The sequence below is a fragment of the Candoia aspera genome, chromosome 2 (assembly GCF_035149785.1).
Source record: "Candoia aspera isolate rCanAsp1 chromosome 2, rCanAsp1.hap2, whole genome shotgun sequence".
NCBI classification, from domain to species: Eukaryota; Metazoa; Chordata; class Lepidosauria; order Squamata; family Boidae; genus Candoia; species Candoia aspera.
The window spans coordinates 227,765,632-227,786,310 of NC_086154.1; the positions used below are offsets into that span (position 1 = coordinate 227,765,632).

Consider the following 20,679-nt stretch of genomic DNA (forward strand, 5'->3'; position numbering starts at 1 on the left):
CCGGGTTCATGCGGTTTCACGCTAGGCGGCGGTTGGTTATAATAACGCTTGCGCGCGCGCATCACGCCCACGCGTTTCAGCGGCGGCAGCGCCTTGTGCTTGAGGCGGCTACCAGCCCGGCTATCGTCTTCTCCACGGGTCCTTCTATCTTTCTGTATTTCTTCCTGTCATACCCATTACCGTTTTTACAATCCACCCACCAATTATTCTGCTGTCTATGACCGATGAACGGTGCTCTAAATACGCGCGCTGAAGCCTCAGCGGAACGCGTCCTCGTTTCACCCGGTTTGTTTTCTCCGTCAGCTACAAAGAGCAACTTTAGTGACCTCCAACGTCACGTGACAAGGCCACCATCGTCGTAGTCGCTCGCGCTCTTAATTTCAACAAGCAACGAAGTTTCCAAGTTGCGCCTATTGAAGCAAGTCTTGGAAATGGGCCCTTACAAGCCAATTCATTTAGCTTTTCCGTTGGGAATTCCCTGTGTGGCAGGTTCACCTCTGCCGTAGTGGGCAGAACGAAACGGTTGGGCCTGCAGCGGAAAGATGAGTCTCTTTCTATTCAGGCGGATTCGGGGACAGCCCACACGGGGTCCTAGTGGAGCTGGGTCCTGACGTGACCTTTGTAGACTCAAGAGGTGTGAACCGGGCAGAAGAAACCGGTGCTGGCTGGGGAATAGGCTCTTGAACACCGGCGAGATCCCACTTTGAGGATTTATGAGCTGGGTGTGGGGAGCGCACGTGAGGCGGCGGCGCCGGCGGCCGTTGGAACACCATGGTGAGTCTGGAGGGTAAGCTGTTGAAGCGTGGAAGGGAGGGAGTTTGGATTGGCTTCACGTAGTTGTGCAGTTCTCAGTTAAAAAGAGGTTAATGCTTATAGAAACCCTCCCGAGTTTGCTCACATTAGGGGTATAGGACTCTTCCCGGTTTCAAGATATTTCTGGAAAACCTGTAAAACAGTGGCACTCTAATGTTGCTTGCTTGCTTGCTTATTTATTCATTGTGGAGTCCTTGGTGCTCTCTGAGCCGTTTTATTTTATTTATTCATTATTGGCTACAAATATTTGCATCCCAAGTTTTATGGTAGCATGCCTTGTTTGTTGTTTATTCGTTTAGTCGCTTCCGACTCTTCGTGACTTCATGGACCAGCCCACGCCAGTGCTTCCTGTCGGTCGTCAACACCCCCAGCTCCCCCAGGGACGAGTCCATCACCTCTAGAATATCATCCATCCACCTTGCCCTTGGTCGGCCCCTCTTCCTTTTGCCCTCCACTCTCCCTAGCATCAGCATCTTCTCCAGGGTGTCCTGTCTTCTCATTATGTGGCCAAAGTATTTCAGTTTTCCCTTTAATATCATTCCCTCAAGTGAGCAGTCTGGCTTTATTTCCTGGAGGATGGACTGGTTTGATCTTCTTGCAGTCCAAGGCACTCTCAGAGTTTTCCTCCAACACCACAGTACCAAAGCATCTATCTTCCTTCTCTCAGCCAGCATGCCTTACAAGCAATATAAACAGTTGTAGGTAAAAATACAGTGCATATTATTTAAAACAACCTTATGATCCTTCCCATAGGGCAGCTGGTGATAATTACATTGTAGGGAGAGAGAAAAAGTCCAGATGAACAGGTTTCTGATGTTTGTTGCCTGCCTTTCTTCATCTCTTAAGGAATCATTTCTGTCTTTTTCTGTGTTGATAATGTGGCTGGTCTTCGGTAGAAAGGCTGAGGCATGTTTATACTTGCTTAACCACAAAAAGGAATCCAGTGATTGAAGATTAACATATGTTATTACTCCATAGGGATTTCTGGATGTAGGTTCATTTAATGAGTAATAGTTTTGATGTAAATAATTCAGAGAGATGTGACTGTCCAGCAGCATAGTTTGACTGCTGGAAACAATTATATGAGAAAACAAAGGTTTTTGTTTAACTTAACACTTTTCAAAGTTTCTCCTGGTTTTCTATTATTCTAATGGTTTTTTTTCCAGAGAAAATAATTGAATTATTTGCTTGTTCAGTGTTGATTAGCCTGTATAATCCATTTGGCATAATGGAAGTTAAAACATACACAAGCTTAAAGGACATAAAAGGGGCATGCAATCTTACTGACATACTGCAGAGACTATGGAATCCTTGGTGCTCTCTGAGCTTGGTTGGTTTTTTCGTAGGTGTTTTATTGCCTGACTGTTGGGCAATGAAACATCTGCAAGAAAACAACCAAGTTCAGAGAGGACCAAGGACTCCACAGTTCAACCCTGATCTACATATATTCTCTTTGATTGATACTGCAGAGATTAATGGAAACATGAATTCTGATTTATCCAATTGCCCAGGTGGCCAAGAGCCACTACGATTATTACTAATTAAATTTGTATGTTGCCTAACTCCTAATGATTCTGGGCACCTCACAAGTAAAACATTTAGATATGAAGTCTTGATTTCAAGAATAGATATGTCTAAGGAGTTGTTACATATAGTAAAACTGTTTTAGTTTTTCTGGGTCCTTATGGTGAATTGTTAGTGACACACTCAAAAGCAGCTTATCTTGACACAAGGATCTTTTTCTTTGAACAATAATAGAGGTAAATGTCTACAGAAACTGAATTTGTAGTCATGCATATCCTGGCTTATACATTCTAGGCAAATGCTTGATCTTTCTCACTGCTAATCTTATTTTTGTTATTTCACGCCCTTCATATTTAACCTGTTCTATCAACACTTGCCTAGAAAAGGTACCTGGCATGATATGGTTCCTTACTGTTGACTTCTAGATATTATTTCAGTTTTGTTGCTACATATTGTCCAAAATAAATTGCTGCTTAGGTCAATATGGGACACAAATATATCTAATCAGTTTTCTTGTCCTTGAAAAAGTACAATAAATTATTTCCTGCAAGATATTCAGTGGTATGACTGTGTAATGATCACTACTTTTCTGTACAACTTTTGATGATGGTCTATCTCAGTCTTTCTCAACCTTTTGACCCTGGAAGAACCCTTGAAATATTTTTCAGGCCTCAGGGAACCCCTGTACATTCAGGCTCAAATATAGGTCAGAAGTTGTTGTCTGTTGTTTATTCGTTCAGTCGCTTCCGACTCTTTGTGACTTCATGGACCAGCCCACGCCAGAGCTTCCTGTCGGTCATCAACACCCCCAGCTCCCCCAGGGATGAGTCCGTCACCTCTAGGATATCATCCATCCATCTTGCCCTTGGTCGGCCCCTCTTCCTTTTGCCTTCCACTCTCCCTAGCATCATCATCTTCTCCCAAGTGTCCTGTCTTCTCATTGTGTGGCCAAAGTATTTCAGTTTTGCTTTTAATATCATTCCATCAAGTGAGCAGTCTGGCTTTATTTCTTGGAATATGGGCTGGTTTGATCTTCTTGCAGTCCAAGGTACTCTCAGAATTTTCCTCCAACACCACAGTTCAAAAGCATCGATCTTCCTTCTCTCAGCCTTCCTTATGGTCCAGCTCTCGCAGCCATATGTTACTACGGGGAACGCCATTGCTTTAACTATGCGGACCTTTGTTGTCAGTGTGATGTCTCTGCTCTTAACTATTTTATCGAGATTTGTCATTGCTCTTCTTCCAAGGATTAAGTGTCTTCTGATTTCCTGACTGCAGTCAGCATCTGCAGTAATCTTCGCACCTAGAAATACAAAGTCTTTCACTGCCTCTACATTTTCTCCCTCTATTTGCCAGTTATCAATCAAGCTGGTTGCCATAATCTTGGTTTTTTTGAGGTTTAGCTGCAAGCCAGCTTTTGTACTTCCTTTTTTCACCTTCATCATGAGGCTCCTCAATTCCTCTTTGCTTTCAGCCATCAAAGTGGTATCATCTGCATATCTGAGGTTGTTAATGTTTCTTCCAACGATTTTAACTCCAGCCTTGGATTCCTCAAGCCCAGCATGTCACATGATGTGTTCTGTGTACAAGTTGAACAGGTAGGGTGAGAGTATACAGCCCCGCCGTACTCCTTTCCCAATCTTAAACCAGTCTGTTGTTCCGTGGTCTGTTCTTACCGTTGCTACTTGGTCGTTATACAGATTTCTCAGGAGGCAGACAAGATGACTTGATATCCCCATACCACTAAGAACTTGCGACAATTTGTTATGGTCTACACTGTCAAAGGCTTTAGAATAGTCAATAAAACAGAAATAGATGTTTTTCTGAAACTCCCTGGCTTTTTCCATTATCCAGTGGATATTGGCAATTTGGTCCCTAGTTCCTCTGCCTTTTCTAAACCCTGCTTGTACATCTGGCAATTCTCGCTCCATGAATTGGTGAAGTCTACCTTGCAGGATCTTGAACATTACCTTACTGGCATGTGAAATGAGTGCCACTGTTCGATAGTCTGAACATTCTTTAGTGTTTCCCTTTTTTGGTATGGGGATATAAGTTGATTTTTTCCAGTCTGATGGCCATTCTTGTGTTTTCCAAATTTGCTGGCATATAGCATGCATTACCTTGACAGCATCATCTCGGAAGATTTTGAACAGTTCAGCTGGGATACCGGTGTCTCCTGCTGCCTTGTTATTAGCAATGCTTCTTAAGGCCCATTCAACCTCACTCTTCAGGATGTCTGGCTCTTGCTCACTGACCACACCGTCAAAGCTATCCCCAATATTGTTATCCTTCCTATACAGGTCTTCCATATATTCTTGCCACCTTTTCTTGATCTCTTCTTCTTCTGTTAGGTCCTTGCCATCTTTGTTTTTGATCATACCCATTTTTGCCAGGAATTTACCTCCAATGTTTCTAATTTTCTGGAAGAGGTCTCTTGTCCTCCCTATTCTATTGTCTTCTTCCACTTCCACACATTGCTTGTTTAAAAATAATTCCTTATCTCTTCTGGCTAACCTCTGGAATTTTGCATTTAATTGGGCATATCTCTCCCTATCACTGTTGCCTTTTGCTTTCCTTCTTTCTTGGGCTACTTCTAGTGTCTCAGCAGACAGCCACTTTGCCTTCTTGGTTTTCTCTTTCTTTGGGATGTATTTTGTTGCCGCCTCCTGAACAACGTTGCGAACTTCTGTCCAGAGTTCTTCCAGGACCCTATCTATTAAGTCCAGTCCCTTACATCTATTCTTCACCTCCACTGCATATTCCTTAGGAATATTAGTGAGCTCATATCTAGCTGATCTGTGGGTCTTCCCTAATCTCTTTAGTCTGATCCTAAATTGTGCAAGAAGAAGTTCGTGATCTGAACTACAGTCAGCTCCAGGTCTTGTTTTTACCGACTGTATAGATGTCCACCACCTTTGGCTGCAAAGGTTGTAGTCAATTTGATTTCGGTGTTGTCCATCTGGGGACGTCCATGTATAAAGCCGTCTCTTAGGTTGTCGGAAGAGAGTGTTTGTTATGCAGAGTGAGTTGTCTTGGCAAAATTCTATCAGCCTATGTCCTGCTTCGTTTTGTTCTCCCAGGCCATGCTTACCTGTAATTCGAGGTGTCATTTGACTGCCCACCTTAGCATTCCAGTCTCCTGTGATGAAAGGAACATCTCTTTTAGGCATGTTGTCCAGTAGGTGCTGCAGATACTCATAGAACTGATCTACTTCAGCTTCTGCAGCAACTATGGTTGGGGCATATATTTGGATCACTATGATGTTGGATGGCTTGCCCTGTATTTGAATTGAGATCATTCTGTCGTTTTTTGGATTGTATCCAAGCACTGCTTTAGCCACTTTATTATTAATTATGAAGGCTACTCTATTTCTTCTGTGGTTTTCTTGTCCACAGTAGTAGATCTGGTGTTCATTTGATGTGAAGTGGCCCATTCCAGTCCATTTCAGTTCAGTGGCACCGAAAATGTCTATCTTTAATCTTGACCTCTCACCAATAAACACATCCAATTTGCCCTGGCTCATAGATCTTACATTCCAGGTTCCAATAGTGTGTTGATCCTTAGAACATCGGATTCGGCGTTCACCACCAGCACCGTCGGCCGCTAGCCGTCCTTTCGGCATTGAGCTAGCTGCGTCATCACGTCTGGGGCTAGTTGAACTCATCCTCTCTTCTTCCCAGTAGCTTTTTGCCCATCTTCTGATCTGGGGGTCTCATCTTCCGATGGTATACCGACATATCTCTGGTTGTACTGATCCATTTAGTTTTCACGGCAAGAATACTGAGGTGGGTTGCCATTACTTTCCCCAGGGATCGCATTTAGTCTTACCTCTCTGTCACGACCTTCCTGTCTTGGGTGGCCGTTCACGGTTTAGCTCATGGCATCATTGAGGTGCTCAAGCTCCAGCACCATGACAAGGTAACGATCCTTTGCTGAAGAGGTCAGAAGTTACAAAATTATTATATTTGTTTCATGTGTAGGCCTGTATATATGCATTAACAGTGTTCTTAAACTAAAAATAAAGAATGAAACTTACCTCTTTAATGTGAAGTTGCCCGAATTTGAAATAAGTTCTTAAATAAATCATGATCTCCCAGGGAACTCCTAGTAACCTCTTGCGGAACCCTAGGGTTCCATAGAATGCTGGACAAGAAACCCTGGTGTCATGAGTACTGATGGCGAGCAGGAGGGGGCCTCCATCCAGGGGGGAAAACGCATGCGTAGTACTGAGGAATTAAGCAGCCATTCAAAGAGACACAGATCAGACCTGCCTTAACTTTTGGGGTTTATCTGTCTGGGTTTTTCCCATGCTTCTTCAGTTTGTTAGGATTGATGTCCTAACAGTCAGGAATCACGCTGAGACGAGGAATAGGTCTCTAGTGTTTATTTCTGCTACATAAGACAGAAAATCCTAACAAACTGAAGAAGCATGAGAAAACCCATACAGATAAACCCCAAAAGTCAAGGCGGGTCTGTTCTGTGTCTCTTTGAATGGCTGCTTAATTCCTCAGTACTACGCATGCGTTTTCCCCCCTGGATGGAGGCCCCTTCCTGCTCGCCATCAGTACTCATGACACCTGGTCTATCTTAACATATGTATGATTAAAAGATTTAATGTTAATGGCTTTGAAAAGCAGTACAGTTTATTGATAAGCCATATTGATTCACAATGTTTTACAAAATAGTAAGTCAATACTATGCTTTTTGTTCATTCCAAGTGGAGATCAATAGCAGAAATGGGAGCCCTTTGTTATTTTACAAGCATTTGAATTAGAAGAATTTATCAAAAAACAAAGATAGTTTTCAAATACCACATACAGTATAAATTGAAAAACCCTCAATTTTTATTGTCTATATAGTCAAGTCAAAACTTGATGTGATGAGGGCCTTCCCCTTAGCTCTCACCTCACTCTTTTGTTTCATGACAGTATACATAATCCTGTTCTTTACAGAATAGTGAAATAGTTTGTTGGTTTGTTCATTTGCTGCCATGCTCCTGTATGTATAGTAAAAGTGCTGACTGGCACTGGGGAAACCCCAGTTCAAGTCCATCCTCAGCCATGGAAGCTTAATGGGTGATTCATTCTCAGACCCATCTACTTTACAGGGTGGGTGTTGTAGGGAAATAGAGGAGGCAGGTACTGTCTACTTTGCCTTGATCTCCTGAATGAAAGGTGGGGAATAAATCCAACAGACAAATGCTTTGAGTATGACATTGCTCATATTTGATATAGCTTAAGATTCTGCAATTGAAACAGTTCCAGTAACTAATGTAGCTAGAGTATCTTTGGTCAAGTTTCATGTGATAAATTTTAGTTAAATCTTAAGGATGTAGATGAGTTTCTTAGAGGAGGTTGAGAAACTACTGTTGTGGTTGTTCTTGATCTACAACTAATTAAGTAGCACTCATTAATACATCTTATGGGAGTGGTTGTTTTTGCTACCTTGAAGATTATCGTTGCTTAAGAAAATTTCTCTACACTGAGTATTACAACAACTATTGATCAGTGGCAAACTCTATTTACTAAAGAGAAACAACTCTGAATTTAAAATAGTATTTCTCCCCATTCCCCTGAAAGTTCAGATTAAAAGAAACAACTAATTTGCTTCTACTATCATAACTCAATGGATTTCTTTTAAAGTGAATTACTTCAGTGGAAAAAACTAAATTTCCTTTTAGATATTTATCGTATGGCAGCACATCATACATATTACAGATATATTTTAAAAATTGGGAATATGAAAAGGTATATAGGAAATGTACATTGGTCATATGGCAATTTAAACTAAAAACAAACATTAAGAATACAAATATAGTCTTTTGCAGCATCAGTTGCCATCAGGAAATCAGCAAAGTTCCCGTCGTAGGGTCTAGTCTTACATTTTTGTATTATGTGTTTAACAGTTTGCCTGTCAGCCGCAGTCACACCTTGGAGATGGTATCTTACCCCATTTATATAGGGAATCCGCACACCTGCCATAAGTAGTGCACACCCTATTGATAGCTGACCATATTCTGCGTGGTTGATCAAAAGCAGGAGGCTTTGTTGTAATACAGGGTAGGCTTTGACAGTGCTGGGGGCAGGCTTTTTGCCAAGATTGCCTCCAGGAATTGAGCTGAAAATTTTTTATAGCCAATTCCCTGGCAGTAGCCATAGGTGGATGCCCAGAACGCATGTTTGTTCCTAATTCTGCTGTATCACCATGAACAGGGAGCTCGGAGTTATCAGCTGTCCTTTTATACTCTCGGAGAAGAGCGTTCTTCCGCTGGAGGTCTGGAGGCAGGAGCCATAGCTCAGTATGGGCAGCCACTGGGTAGGAGTGGACCTGATGGTTCCGCTAATAATCTGCATAGTACTGTTGAGCTGTATGTCTGCCTTCTTTGCGTGCGCACTACTGAGCCACACCAGAGCACAATATTCCACAGTTGAATAGACCAGTGCTAGAGCCAAAGCATGCAGCGTATCAGCAGAAGAACCCCAAGTAGTACCGCATGGCTTATGAAGAATGTTAATTCTAGTTCTCAGTTTAGCTGCAGTATTTTCTAAGTGCTTCTTATAAGTAAGCATCCTGTCTAGGGTTACCCCAAGATATTTTGGGTGTGTATTATGTTGAAGTCTAGTGCCTTCAAACTGAACATTAAGTTGTGTATTCACCAACCTGTTACATAGGTAGAAGCATGCTATTTCTGTCTTCACAGGGTTTGGTTGCAATCTCCATTTGTGAAAGTATTTTCCCAGGGCAGCTAAGTCGGATGTTAAGATGGCTTCCATTGTCTCAAAGGTTTGATGTCTTAGGCCTATAGCCCAGTCATCCACATATCCAAACTTTCTGGAGATGGTATCAAGCATATCAGAAACATACAGATTAAATAAAAGAGGGGCTAAAACACAACCTTGTGGTAAGCCATCATTAAGGACTGAGTCCTCACACTGTGTCCACTCATCACCTGGAAGATCCTACTTGCAATCATATTAATAAGTCGGGTAGTTTTCTTACACATTGTAACTTGTTCAAGTTTGTAGAGTAGTCCATGTCTCCAGACCATGTCATATGGTGCAGACAGGTCTAGGAAAGCAACTGATGTCTTAAGCAACTGATGTCCTTTCAGATAGACTGGCCAAGGTAATCTAACACATGGTGGCTAGGCAACTTGAGCATTTCTTGGGTGAAATAGATTTTCTGGGGCAATTTCAGTTGGATGCAGACCTAGCCTTGCTCAGTTTAATGAACTACCTAATCCAGGGGAAAAATGGGAAACATAATGCTATTGATTCCCCTGAATCTTTTCAGTGTTACCACCGAGCATAGTAACACCTAAGATCATTTGAATGCGTTGAGATTTCAGAGCCATAGAGGTCCTGTATCTTTTTCCTTGGTTAGTATCATAGGTTAGTTTTATGGCAATTATTCACACTCATGACATTGTATTATATGGTCCCATAAGGTTCCATCTTGCTTCCTTGTAGTGTTTAATACCTATATGAGGTCTTTGGAGAAGAGGTCATGCAGGAATTTGGGGTTAAGTGTCATAAGTACATACATAATGCATTTATTTCTACATATCATTTAAAATCATGTAGGCTGGTAGAAAGCCAAATCATAATCTGATCTTATTAATTGGCTAAAGTTTGCACAGGTGAAACTTGATGCTCATAAAACAGACCCTGTATAGGAAGGGAGGATTTGGCCTGTTTTTGAGATCTAACCTCTGAAAGGGTTAGATTTATAGCTTTGAAGTGCAGGTATCTTTGGTAGCACAGAGGTAGTCTGACAATTAATAGTAGTCCTTGAAGATGGTTCAGAAGCTACAATCAATTTAAAGCACAGCAATTGCATTTGAACTGAGCAGATATTTTGCTAGGGTTTGAAATACCTAGAATGGTTATAAGATCAATTTGGAATGCATTTTCTAAAGCAACAATAAAATAAACCTTCACAATTTTGGGACTCAAGTAATTTTAAGGTTGTTCTTTTACATCAATTAATTGTGTATAATATTTTTAACAGAGACCTTGTCAGAAAGCTGCCAATTTCAAAGATTAAAGTATATGACATCAAATTAAAAAACAAAACAAAACCCTCACCTGTAGTATTCCAGTTTATGCTTTCACTTCCTTGGCAATCACTTTATTATTTTTGATAATCTAATGCTTTGTATTTTTAAATAATGTTCAAAATGTTATTTCCAAACAATAACAATTCCCAATGATTTGCCCATCCAGGTTTCAGGTCCTTTAACAGCTCTAGTGTCATGGCCTGCATAGGAGGTGGCATTAATCTTTAAAAACATATTACCTGTGACTGGGGGCTGTGCTGCTGAGATAACTTATATGAATGCCTATATGTTACCTTGGGCCACAGGGACAAGCTTGGTATTCTGTTGGTCTGCCTGCTGCCCAGCAGGAATCCACGGCCTTCATAGTGATCATGGACTTGTTCTAACTAATGTTGGACCTAACACATGTAGGCAGGCACATGTTGGACATTGTGTCTCTCTCAGAGCAGATATATTGTTATCTGGATACAGAGGGCATTTCCACAAACCCTTTGCTATGATCAGATCACTTCTTGGACCTGCTGAGATTGGTTACCTCTTGGGACCCCTACAGAGAAAACAAGATGATAAAGGTTGTATATGCCTGGTTATCATGGATCTGGATGGTTTTTGGTGGGGTCTTGGAGGTTATCCCAGTGATCTTGTGGGTGGCAACCTGGCCACTTGACAGCAGTCCTGTCAGTGACCTTTCTCTTTTGGTCAGATTGGTCCCTGGTTTTCCAAGTTCTCTGAGAAATGAAGTGGAAGAAGAGTTGCCTGGAATGCCAGCAGCCTAATAGGCTGGCCAGTTCTCTCTGGGAGAAAGGACAACAGGTTGATCTACCACCTTACCTCTCTGACTATTTGGCATACCATTTTGCTAACAAAATTGCTCAGATTCACCAAGTCTTGACTTTTTGGGGCGGAGTCAGTTATGGTGACTGGGACTACAACTGATCATGTTACCTGAGACTGCTTCTGACCTGTGAACTCTATTGGAGTGGATAGGGTACTCTGTTATTGTCTCTGGCCACGTATAAACCTGATCCCTGCCCCCGTGGCTCTTTAGGAGTTCTGGAGGAGCTATGACAGACTGAACCAGGATGTGGTCAACATCTCATTGAAGGAGGCTTAAGGAGGAGCCATCTTGAAAGAGGTTGCGATATGCCTCCTCCTTAAGACACTCTCCTTGGATACTACTAGATTTGATAACTATTGTCCAGTCCCTGACCTTCTCCTTTTAAAGAAGGTTATTGAGACTACTTCTCTTATGGGGTGGTTGGCTTATATAGCTACTTCTGCACTGGTTTTTGATGTTAAACTAAATTAGCAGCCATGGGGATTCCATCGTATTTCAGCCATGTTTTCTGAGCAGAGCCTCCAGCTTAAAAGCCTGGGGTTAAAAAAGAAAGAAACCAAAATGCAGAGCAGACAGGAAAGCTCCTGTCCGCAGTCACCATTATTCCCTGCTCTGGAATTTGTCATGGAGGCATTCTTGCTGTGGTAAATTTAAAAACTGAAGCCATAGAACTCTGTACAAAATACATCTTCATGCTTAATTTATGGTTATAATCAGTTTTGTAGAGAAAACTGTCAACTAAACTGTAGACTTTTTCATACAGGACTTGAATATAGATACTCAAATCATGTCAACTGCATGGGCAGCAGTGGAGAGGTACAAATGATGAAGCATACATTGTGGTGCAAATGCCACCCCTTTTGTATAAGAACATTAGCAGTGCGCTGCTGAATCAGACTCCTGGCCCATCTAGTCCAGCAGTCTGTTCTCACAGTGGTTGATCAACTACTCAAGGAAGCCTACTAGTCTCCCAGCAGATGGCCTTCTGAGGCAGTCACACTGCCATTATGATGTCTCTGTGTGTTGTGGCATCATATGCAAATATATAAGAGGTGGAGCTTGTGTTGCAATATCATTATGCATGTTTTGTCATTTTGTCAAAACTCTAGATTCAGTGGATGCCTCTGATCAGCTTATTAGAAAAAATAGTGGGAAATAAAATATGAAAATGAGTGTTATGTTCCACATATTGTAACAACAGACGTAGTTACTTGATCAAATTTTTGCTACAAACTATGCAGGGCAAAAAGGGACTTTTCTTACCATAGTTGATGATGAGATAGGCATGAATTTGTATTAGCAACACAGTGTCCTGGTGCATACAGGACAAGAAACTTTTGGATAGCTAAGGGCTGTGCTTAACATTTGTTTAGTTTATCTTATGTTTTACGCTGCAGTATTAATATTCCTAGAATACAACCCATACTGCGCAAGGGCATTACCCTCTCTAAGCTTTAGGTGGTAAATAAAGATGTGACTACTTTGTTTTTTTTCTTACAGACACACACAATCCACTGTAGTTACTCAGTCACGAAATCATGGTTGAGGTAATATCTAATACTAAGACCTAATTATTTCACTTAGGCATGATATGTGAAACCCAGGCATTGCTGTTTGAAAAACCATAGGCATGAACTAGACTACCTTTGATTAGTCAACAAATCATCTGTTTTGTATCAGAGATACAGACCCTGTAGCCCATGCAGATGGTAACTCTGTCCCTATTCCTGTTCTGGCACTATTAATGCCATTAGCTCATCCATTAGCTGTTTTTTTTTCCCATAAAAAAGAATGAAAGAATATAAATGTAACATCAGAAATTACAATTATCAAAAAAACTGTTAACTTTTAACTTCCCAATATATGATGTCACTGACCTTGAGATAGTCATTCAAGGACAGATTATAGTGGGAAATAGCTGAACTAGAATTCATCAGGAACTCAGCTTATATCATCTGTGGTTGGAACAATAATAATTAAAAAAAAAAAAGGTACTACATACATTACACAACTGACCAATGCAAGACTGTCTGTTAATTTGCTCACATACGAACTTTTATAAATGCCCAACATTAAATTATCACTGGATATTCTTTATACATTTAAATTTATCCTGACGACTATTTATAATTTCACCCCAACCATGGGCATATATGTATTTGAAACTCAAAATAATGCCTCATACTTCTAATTAATAGGCTATAGCCCACAAAACCTTATAATACATTTGTCACTTTAAGTTTCCATTAAGATTTCTTGTTTCTAAAGCACAACCACTGACTAATTTGAACTGTTTTATTCAAAAGTCTGTGGAAGAGTAAAATTTAGTTGCCTTTGTTAAATAGCTGGTTTAACACTGCAGTACAAGGCATATTATTTTTAAATTTTTATTTATTTATTTTCTATCCTGCCTTTGTCATTTTTATAAATAACTCATGGTGACAAACATACCAAATACTCCTTCCTCCTCCTACTTTCCCCACGACAACAACCCTGTGAGGTGAGTTGGGCTGAGAGAGTATGACTGGCCCAAGGTCACCCAGCCGGCTTTCATGCCTAAAGCGGGACTAGAACTCTCAGTCTCCGAGTTTCTAGCCCGTTGCCTTAACTACTAGACCAAACTGGCTCTAGATAGATCTAGAATTATACATCTATCTATCTATTCTCTATATAGAATTTTATATACATACATACATGTATAATAGAATTATATAGAATTATAGAATATCTAGAATTCTTAACCAGCGCTCAGGCAACAACTGTTTTACCATTAATGATATTCCCTTTTTAGTAGAAATATATATATATCCCATAAATAATATAGTATGCATAGTATTCTGTCTTTTGAACTCAGGAGGTGCTGACTTAGAACAAACATAGTCATTTGTTCAGCCTACTGTTAGGTAGGTGGTAGTCTGACATGATCTTACCCAGCATAAGGGAAACAGTTATGATTGCGTGGAAGTGGAAAGTTTGAGTAAGGTTAGAAAAGGAAAACAGGGATATGAAGAGCATTTGTGCAGCTAAATATTCCATTTTTTCCTTTGGGTAAATAGTTGAAAAGCAATCACACTAACATATTATTCTGCCTTCATAACATGAAGCATATTAGAAAATGCTGTTTTAATTACAACTCTAGTTGTGAGGACATTTTTTTAATGGATTGTGTTATTGTGATGATTGGGCATTAGAGCTATCTCTCAAAGTATGGTAAGCAAAGCACCTTTTCACAGTTTATATTTCAGAGGAAGGAGGGAACTGAGGAAAGAGGGATTTGAAAGATGTGGGTAGAAGGACAGGCCTGAGGGAAGCTTGGAGTCCCAGCCTTAGAAAAAGTCTCTATCTGTCAGAGTGACAGGTTTATACTTTTAGTGCCAGGAAAGTCAAGAATTGACAAGTCTTTAGATACATTATAATATTAAAGGAACTCATTTACAACACGTTTTAAGTTACTTAATGACAATTTGATTCCTTGTTTAAATGTTAAAGTGTGCTGTTGATCTACCCCAGTTTTATAGTCATATTACTACTACTAAAAGTGGTGTGTGGCAATATGTACCATAGAGACTCACATTCTTTTGACATTTAATGGAAACTGTTGGGTGGAAACCTATTGGCACAGAAAATATGAAACAATTCTAAGTGGGAACGCAATACTGTTGTCAGCAGTATTCAGAGGTCTGAAATATTTCTTATAAATAGCTCTTTGGTTTTAAGCATACTACATTAGTTAGTCATATTTGTTAAAATTAAATTTAGCATCTTCCTGAGAACCAGGTACCCAAATCATTCCGTCTCACTGTCTTGCTCATTTGCTAAAAGTCTGGATTAAGTTAGTACAGGAATTTGAGAATTACTCTACATAATTGTATTTATTCTTTGCTATCTACAGTACTTTATGAGCAGAATAGGGACAAGCTGCTGCATATTGACAGGAATAACAAGAGCAGACCTTGCAATGTGCGGGATAGCCTCGGAAAATGGCTTGAGTTACCTGCCAGATATTTTACAATTTTAAATAATCACAATTGTTTGTTTTTCTTAATGTGCATTGAAATGGAATGGTTTAATTATTTTGCCTTGTTATACAGATAATTTATATACTGTCTGTTAATTTGTGCTTTCTTAAGATATATATATTCTACATTTTGAATTTGATATATTTGATATTTGGGCTTTAATATCCCATTTCTTAGTCTTTTACCTTTCTGCCATCTGAACTTCAATTTATTAGTCTAACTGTTAAATTGCCATTTCAATACTTTTAAACTTTTTTCTCATTGTAATGTTATCTAATGGTTAAGTGGGCATCTCTTTCTTTGAATCTCCATTACTTCCAACTGGTAATTTTTTGAACAATTTGAAATGCTGGAAGGCTACTTTAAGACACAGCTATTGGGACACAGAGGGAGTGAGAAATAGATTTTAGAGTAAGACTCACAAGAAGACATTTAATCACTGATATCTGTATGGAACATCTAAGCAACATTAACTTTATCCGTGATTTGTGTATGTGCCACCTAATAATCTTACATGGAAATAATGCAGTTAAACTATATGAATAACCTTGACTTTATATTGGTATTGTTTGTTTAAAAAATGTGTGACAAAGATAAGGTCATGTATTGACACTAATTTTATTCACAAACTTTAAAAAGTTAATGTGAAACATTTGCATTTGTCTTTTATTTTCAAATCCATATGTCATTTTATCTGCCATGTTGTCAGCACCTGATCATTCGAGCATTCACACAATCACAGTCAGGAGGCTGAGGTTCCTTTAACTTTTAATGAAGCGTAATGAATGGTACAGAAGGCAAGCTGCAAATAAAAATTTCCCGCTCAAACCTAACTTAAAAACTACATTCTCTTAGTTAGTCCCCTTTCCCATGAAACCATTTCACCCCCCCCTCCCATCCAGGTGGTATTCATGGCATATCTCAACCCCGTGTCCTTGATGTCCTCCATAGCCATAATAAACCTCTTCACACTCCAACTTCACACCCCTCCCATCTGGCGACATGGATTCCATTCCTTGGATAAGGAAATGATGGGAGATGCTCCGATAAGGGTTTCTGTGAAACCTTTGGTCGGGGATCTGACACATGTACATATTCTAATAGCCATTAGATGCAAAGATTTCTCATTTTTATGATGAAAATTGCCATGCATGTTCTACCTTTGGAAAACCATAACTACAGCATAACACATGACAGTAGAAAATTATAGATATGCCACTTCTTCATTTTATGCAGTAAAATAAGTATACTGTTGTTCACTATTGTCACAATGGTTATACAAAGAAAATTTTTCAAATGGAGTAAGCATGAGTTGTATGTAGAGTTGTGAGGAAACATAGTTATTGGATGCACCTTTGATTTTATCTTTCTACTTATTTTAGTAAATCTGGACTTCTCTGTATAGTATTAAGTGGCTCTTACTAGGCTTTCCTTCAGCAAAGGATCGTTACCTTGTCGTGGTGCTGGAGCTTGAGCACCTCAATGATGCCATGAGCTAAACCGTGAAGGGCCACCCAAGACGGGAAGGTCATGACAGAGAGGTCAGACTAAATGCGATCCCTGGGGAAGGTAATGGCAACCCACCCCAGTATTCTTGCCGTGAAAACTAAATGGATCAGTACAACCAGAGATATGTCGGTATGCCATCGGAAGATGAGACCCCCAGGTCGGAAGATGGTCAAAATGCTACTGGGGAGGAACAGAGGATGAGTTCAACTAGCCCCAGACGTGATGACGCAGCTAGCTCAAAGCCGAAAGGATGGCTAGCGGCTAGCTATGAGTGGCCTTCATAATTAATAGTAAAGTGGCTAAAGCAGTGCTTAGATACAATCCAAAAAACGATAGAATGATCTCAATTCGAATTCAGGGCAAGCCATCTAACATCACAGTGATCCAAATATATGCCCCAACCACAGATGCTGAAGAAGCTGAAGTAGAGCAGTTCTATGAGGATCTGCAGCACCTACTGGACAACATGCCTAAAAGAGATGTTATTTTCATCACGGGAGACTGGAATGCTAAGGTGGGCAGTCAAATGACACCTGGAATTACAGGTAAGCATGGCCTGGGTGAACAAAACGAAGCAGGACATAGGCTGATAGAATTTTGCCAAGACAACTCAATGTGCATAACAAACACTCTCTTCCAGCAACCTAAGAGACGGCTTTATACATGGACGTCCCCAGATGGACAACACTGAAATCAGATTGACTACATCCTTTGCAGCCAAAGGTGGTGGACATCTATACAGTCGGTAAAAACAAGACCTGGAGCTGACTGTAGTTCAGATCATGAACTTCTTCTTGCACAATTTAGGATCAGACTAAAGAGATTAGGGAAGACCCACAGATCAGCTAGATATGAGCTCACTAATATTCCTAAGGAATATGCAGTGGAGGTGAAGAATCGATTTAAGGGACTGGACTTAGTAGATAGGGTCCCAGAAGAACTATGGACAGAAGTCCGCAACATTGTCCAAGAGGCGGCAACAAAATACATCCCAAAGAAAGAGAAAACCAAGAAGGCAAAGTGGCTGTCTGCTGAGACACTAGAAGTAGCCCAAGAAAGAAGGAAAGCAAAAGGCAACAGTGATAGGGAGAGATATGCCCAATTAAATGCAAAACTCCAGAGGTTAGCCAGAAGAGATAAGGAATTATTTTTAAACAAGCAATGCTTGGAAGTGGAAGAAGACAATAGAATAGGAAGGACAAGAGACCTCTTCCAGAAAATTAGAAACATTGGAGGTAAATTCCTGGCAAAAATGGGTATGATCAAAAACAAAGATGGCAAGGACCTAACAGAAGAAGAAGAGATCAAGAAAAGGTGGCAAGAATATACGGAAGACCTGTATAGGAAGGATAACAATATCGGGGATAGCTTTGACGATGTGGTCAGTGAGCTAGAGCCAGACATCCTGAAGAGTAAGGTTGAATGGGCCTTAAGAAGCATTGCTAATAACAAGGCAGCAGGAGACAACGGCATCCCAGCTGAACTGTTCATAATCTTGCAAGATGATGCTGTCAAGGTAATGCATGCTATATGCCAGCAAATTTGGAAAACACAAGAATGGCCACCAGACTGGAAAAAATCAACTTATATCCCCATACCAAAAAAGGGAAACGCTAAAGAATGTTCAAACTATCAAACAGTGGCACTCATTTCACATGCCAGTAAGGTAATGCTCAAGATCCTGCAAGGTAGACAGCAATTCATGGAGCAAGAATTGCCAGATGTACAAGCTGGGTTTAGAAAAGGCAGAGGAACTCGGGACCAAATTGCCAATATCTGCTGGATAATGGAAAAAGCCAGGGAGTTTCAGAAAAACATCTATTTCTGTTTTATTGACTATTCTAAAGCCTTTGACAGTGTAGACCATAACAAATTGTGGCAAGTTCTTAGTGGTATGGGGATACCAAGTCATCTTGTCTGCCTCCTGAGGAATCTGTATAACGACCCAGTAGCAACAGTAAGAACAGACCACGGAACAACAGACTGGTTTAAGATTGGGAAAGGAGTACGGCAGGGCTGTATACTCTCACCCTACCTATTCAACTTGTATGCAGAACACATCATGCGACAAGCTGGCCTTGAGGAATCCAAGGCTGGAGTTAAAATCTCTGGAAGAAACATTAACAATCTCAGATATGCAGATGATACCACTTTGATGGCTGAAAGCAAAGAGGAACTGAGGAGACTTATGATGAAGGTGAAAGAAGAAAGTGCAAGAGCTGGCTTGCAGCTAAACCTCAAAAAAACCAAGATTATGGCAACCAGCTTGATTGATAACTGGCAAATAGAGGGAGAAAATGTAGAGGCAGTGAAAGACTTTGTATTTCTAGGTGCGAAGATTACTGCAGATGCTGACTGCAGTCAGGAAATCAGAAGACACTTAATCCTTGGAAGAAGAGCAATGACAAATCTCGATAAAATAGTTAAGAGCAGAGACATCACACTGACAACAAAGGTCCGCATAGTTAAAGCAATGGTGTTCCCTGTAGTAACATATGGCTGCGAGAGCTGGACCATAAGGAAGGCTGAGAGAAGGAAGATCGATGCTTTTGAACTGTGGTGTTGGAGGAAAATTCTGAGAGTGCCTTGGACTGCAAGAAGATCAAACCAGTCCATCCTCCAGGAAATAGAGGCAGACTGCTCACTTGAGGGAATGATATTAAAGGCAAAACTGAAATACTTTGGCCACATAATGAGAAGACAGGACACCCTGGAGAAGATGCTGATGCTAGGGAGAGTGGTGGGCAAAAGGAAGAGGGGCCGACCAAGGGCAAGGTGGATGGATGGTATTCTAGAGGTGACGGACTCGTCCCTGGGGGAGCTGGGGGTGTTGACGACTGACAGGAAGCTCTGGCGTGGGCTGGTCCATGAGGTCACGAAGAGTTGGAAGCGACTAAACGAATAAACAAGAAACTAGGCTTTCAAAAAGATAATGGGACAAAGATCAAGCTAGAAACATTTTTGATGATTTATACTGATGGCTCATTCCCAGTATGATCCAATTTTTTCCAGTTATGTCAGGGTAGCCTTACTTCGAATAAGACACGGACTCACTTAAAGGGTTTAAGGATTTCCGAGTTTATTGAAGCAGAATGCATACGGAGAAAAAACACGGGAATGCGGGTGTGGTAGCAGGGTGTCCTGTTTATATCCTGGTGGCGGACCTTGTCCTCCTCCACCCCTCATTGTCCCCCAAGCCGGGTCTGGATGGGTGATTAGAGTTGGTATGGGTCTGACGATGGGCGATTCAGGCGATCTCCGATGTTCCCCTTTGTCTCTTTGCCTTCGTCCGGTGCAGGTGCGTCCCCCGGGGTAATGGGTGGGAGTTCCCCTGATCTGTTAATGGTTTCCATGTCCTGTCCGAGGTGCGCTCCTATTGTCCTGGTGATTGATTTTATGGGTTTGGGTGCTTAAGGGATGATGTGTGTGTTTAAAGGATAATGGTTATCCCTTCCTCTTTCCTGATGTGCATGTTCCCCGTTGTGATGCACTTATGCCTTGCAACGGGGAACGTGACATCCAGCAAATTGAAGAATTGGTAAGAATTTTGACTTTAGTTCTGGATAGCTAAAGTACAGAACTATATCATTTAAAAAAAAATACATTAAAATAAAGTTAAGTGTTTTTATATGATCTGTTAATCCATATATGATCTGATTTATACATTTATTTACAGATTTGTCTGTAAATATTAGAAAAATATCTGTAAATAGTAGACAAATGTTCTTATTCCTATAGAATAGCCTATTCGATTTGTTGCCTTCCAGATGTGGTAGATTATAAGTTTTGTTATCCAATATGTCTGGCGAGTATCAGAATGGGGAAAGCTGTTATAAAGCCACATTTTAAAATCTTTTGTCAATGCTTTTGATTAGAACTAATAGTAATAATTCACAGTTACAAGGAAACGATGCTA

At 40.5% G+C, this 20,679-nt stretch overlaps 1 protein-coding gene across 1 annotated transcript in view; it reads left to right on the plus strand.

Moving 5' to 3' along the window:
* Window positions 1–620: 620 nt before the first annotated feature.
* TMEM161B (transmembrane protein 161B) overlaps window positions 621–20,679 on the plus strand; it is a 47,436-nt gene continuing 27,377 nt past the window's right edge. Inside the window, exon 1 of the mRNA XM_063295446.1 lies at window positions 621–774. Within this exon, the coding sequence (XP_063151516.1) occupies window positions 772–774 (3 nt within the window). The 5' untranslated portion in view covers window positions 621–771. The remainder of the gene's footprint in view (window positions 775–20,679) is intronic.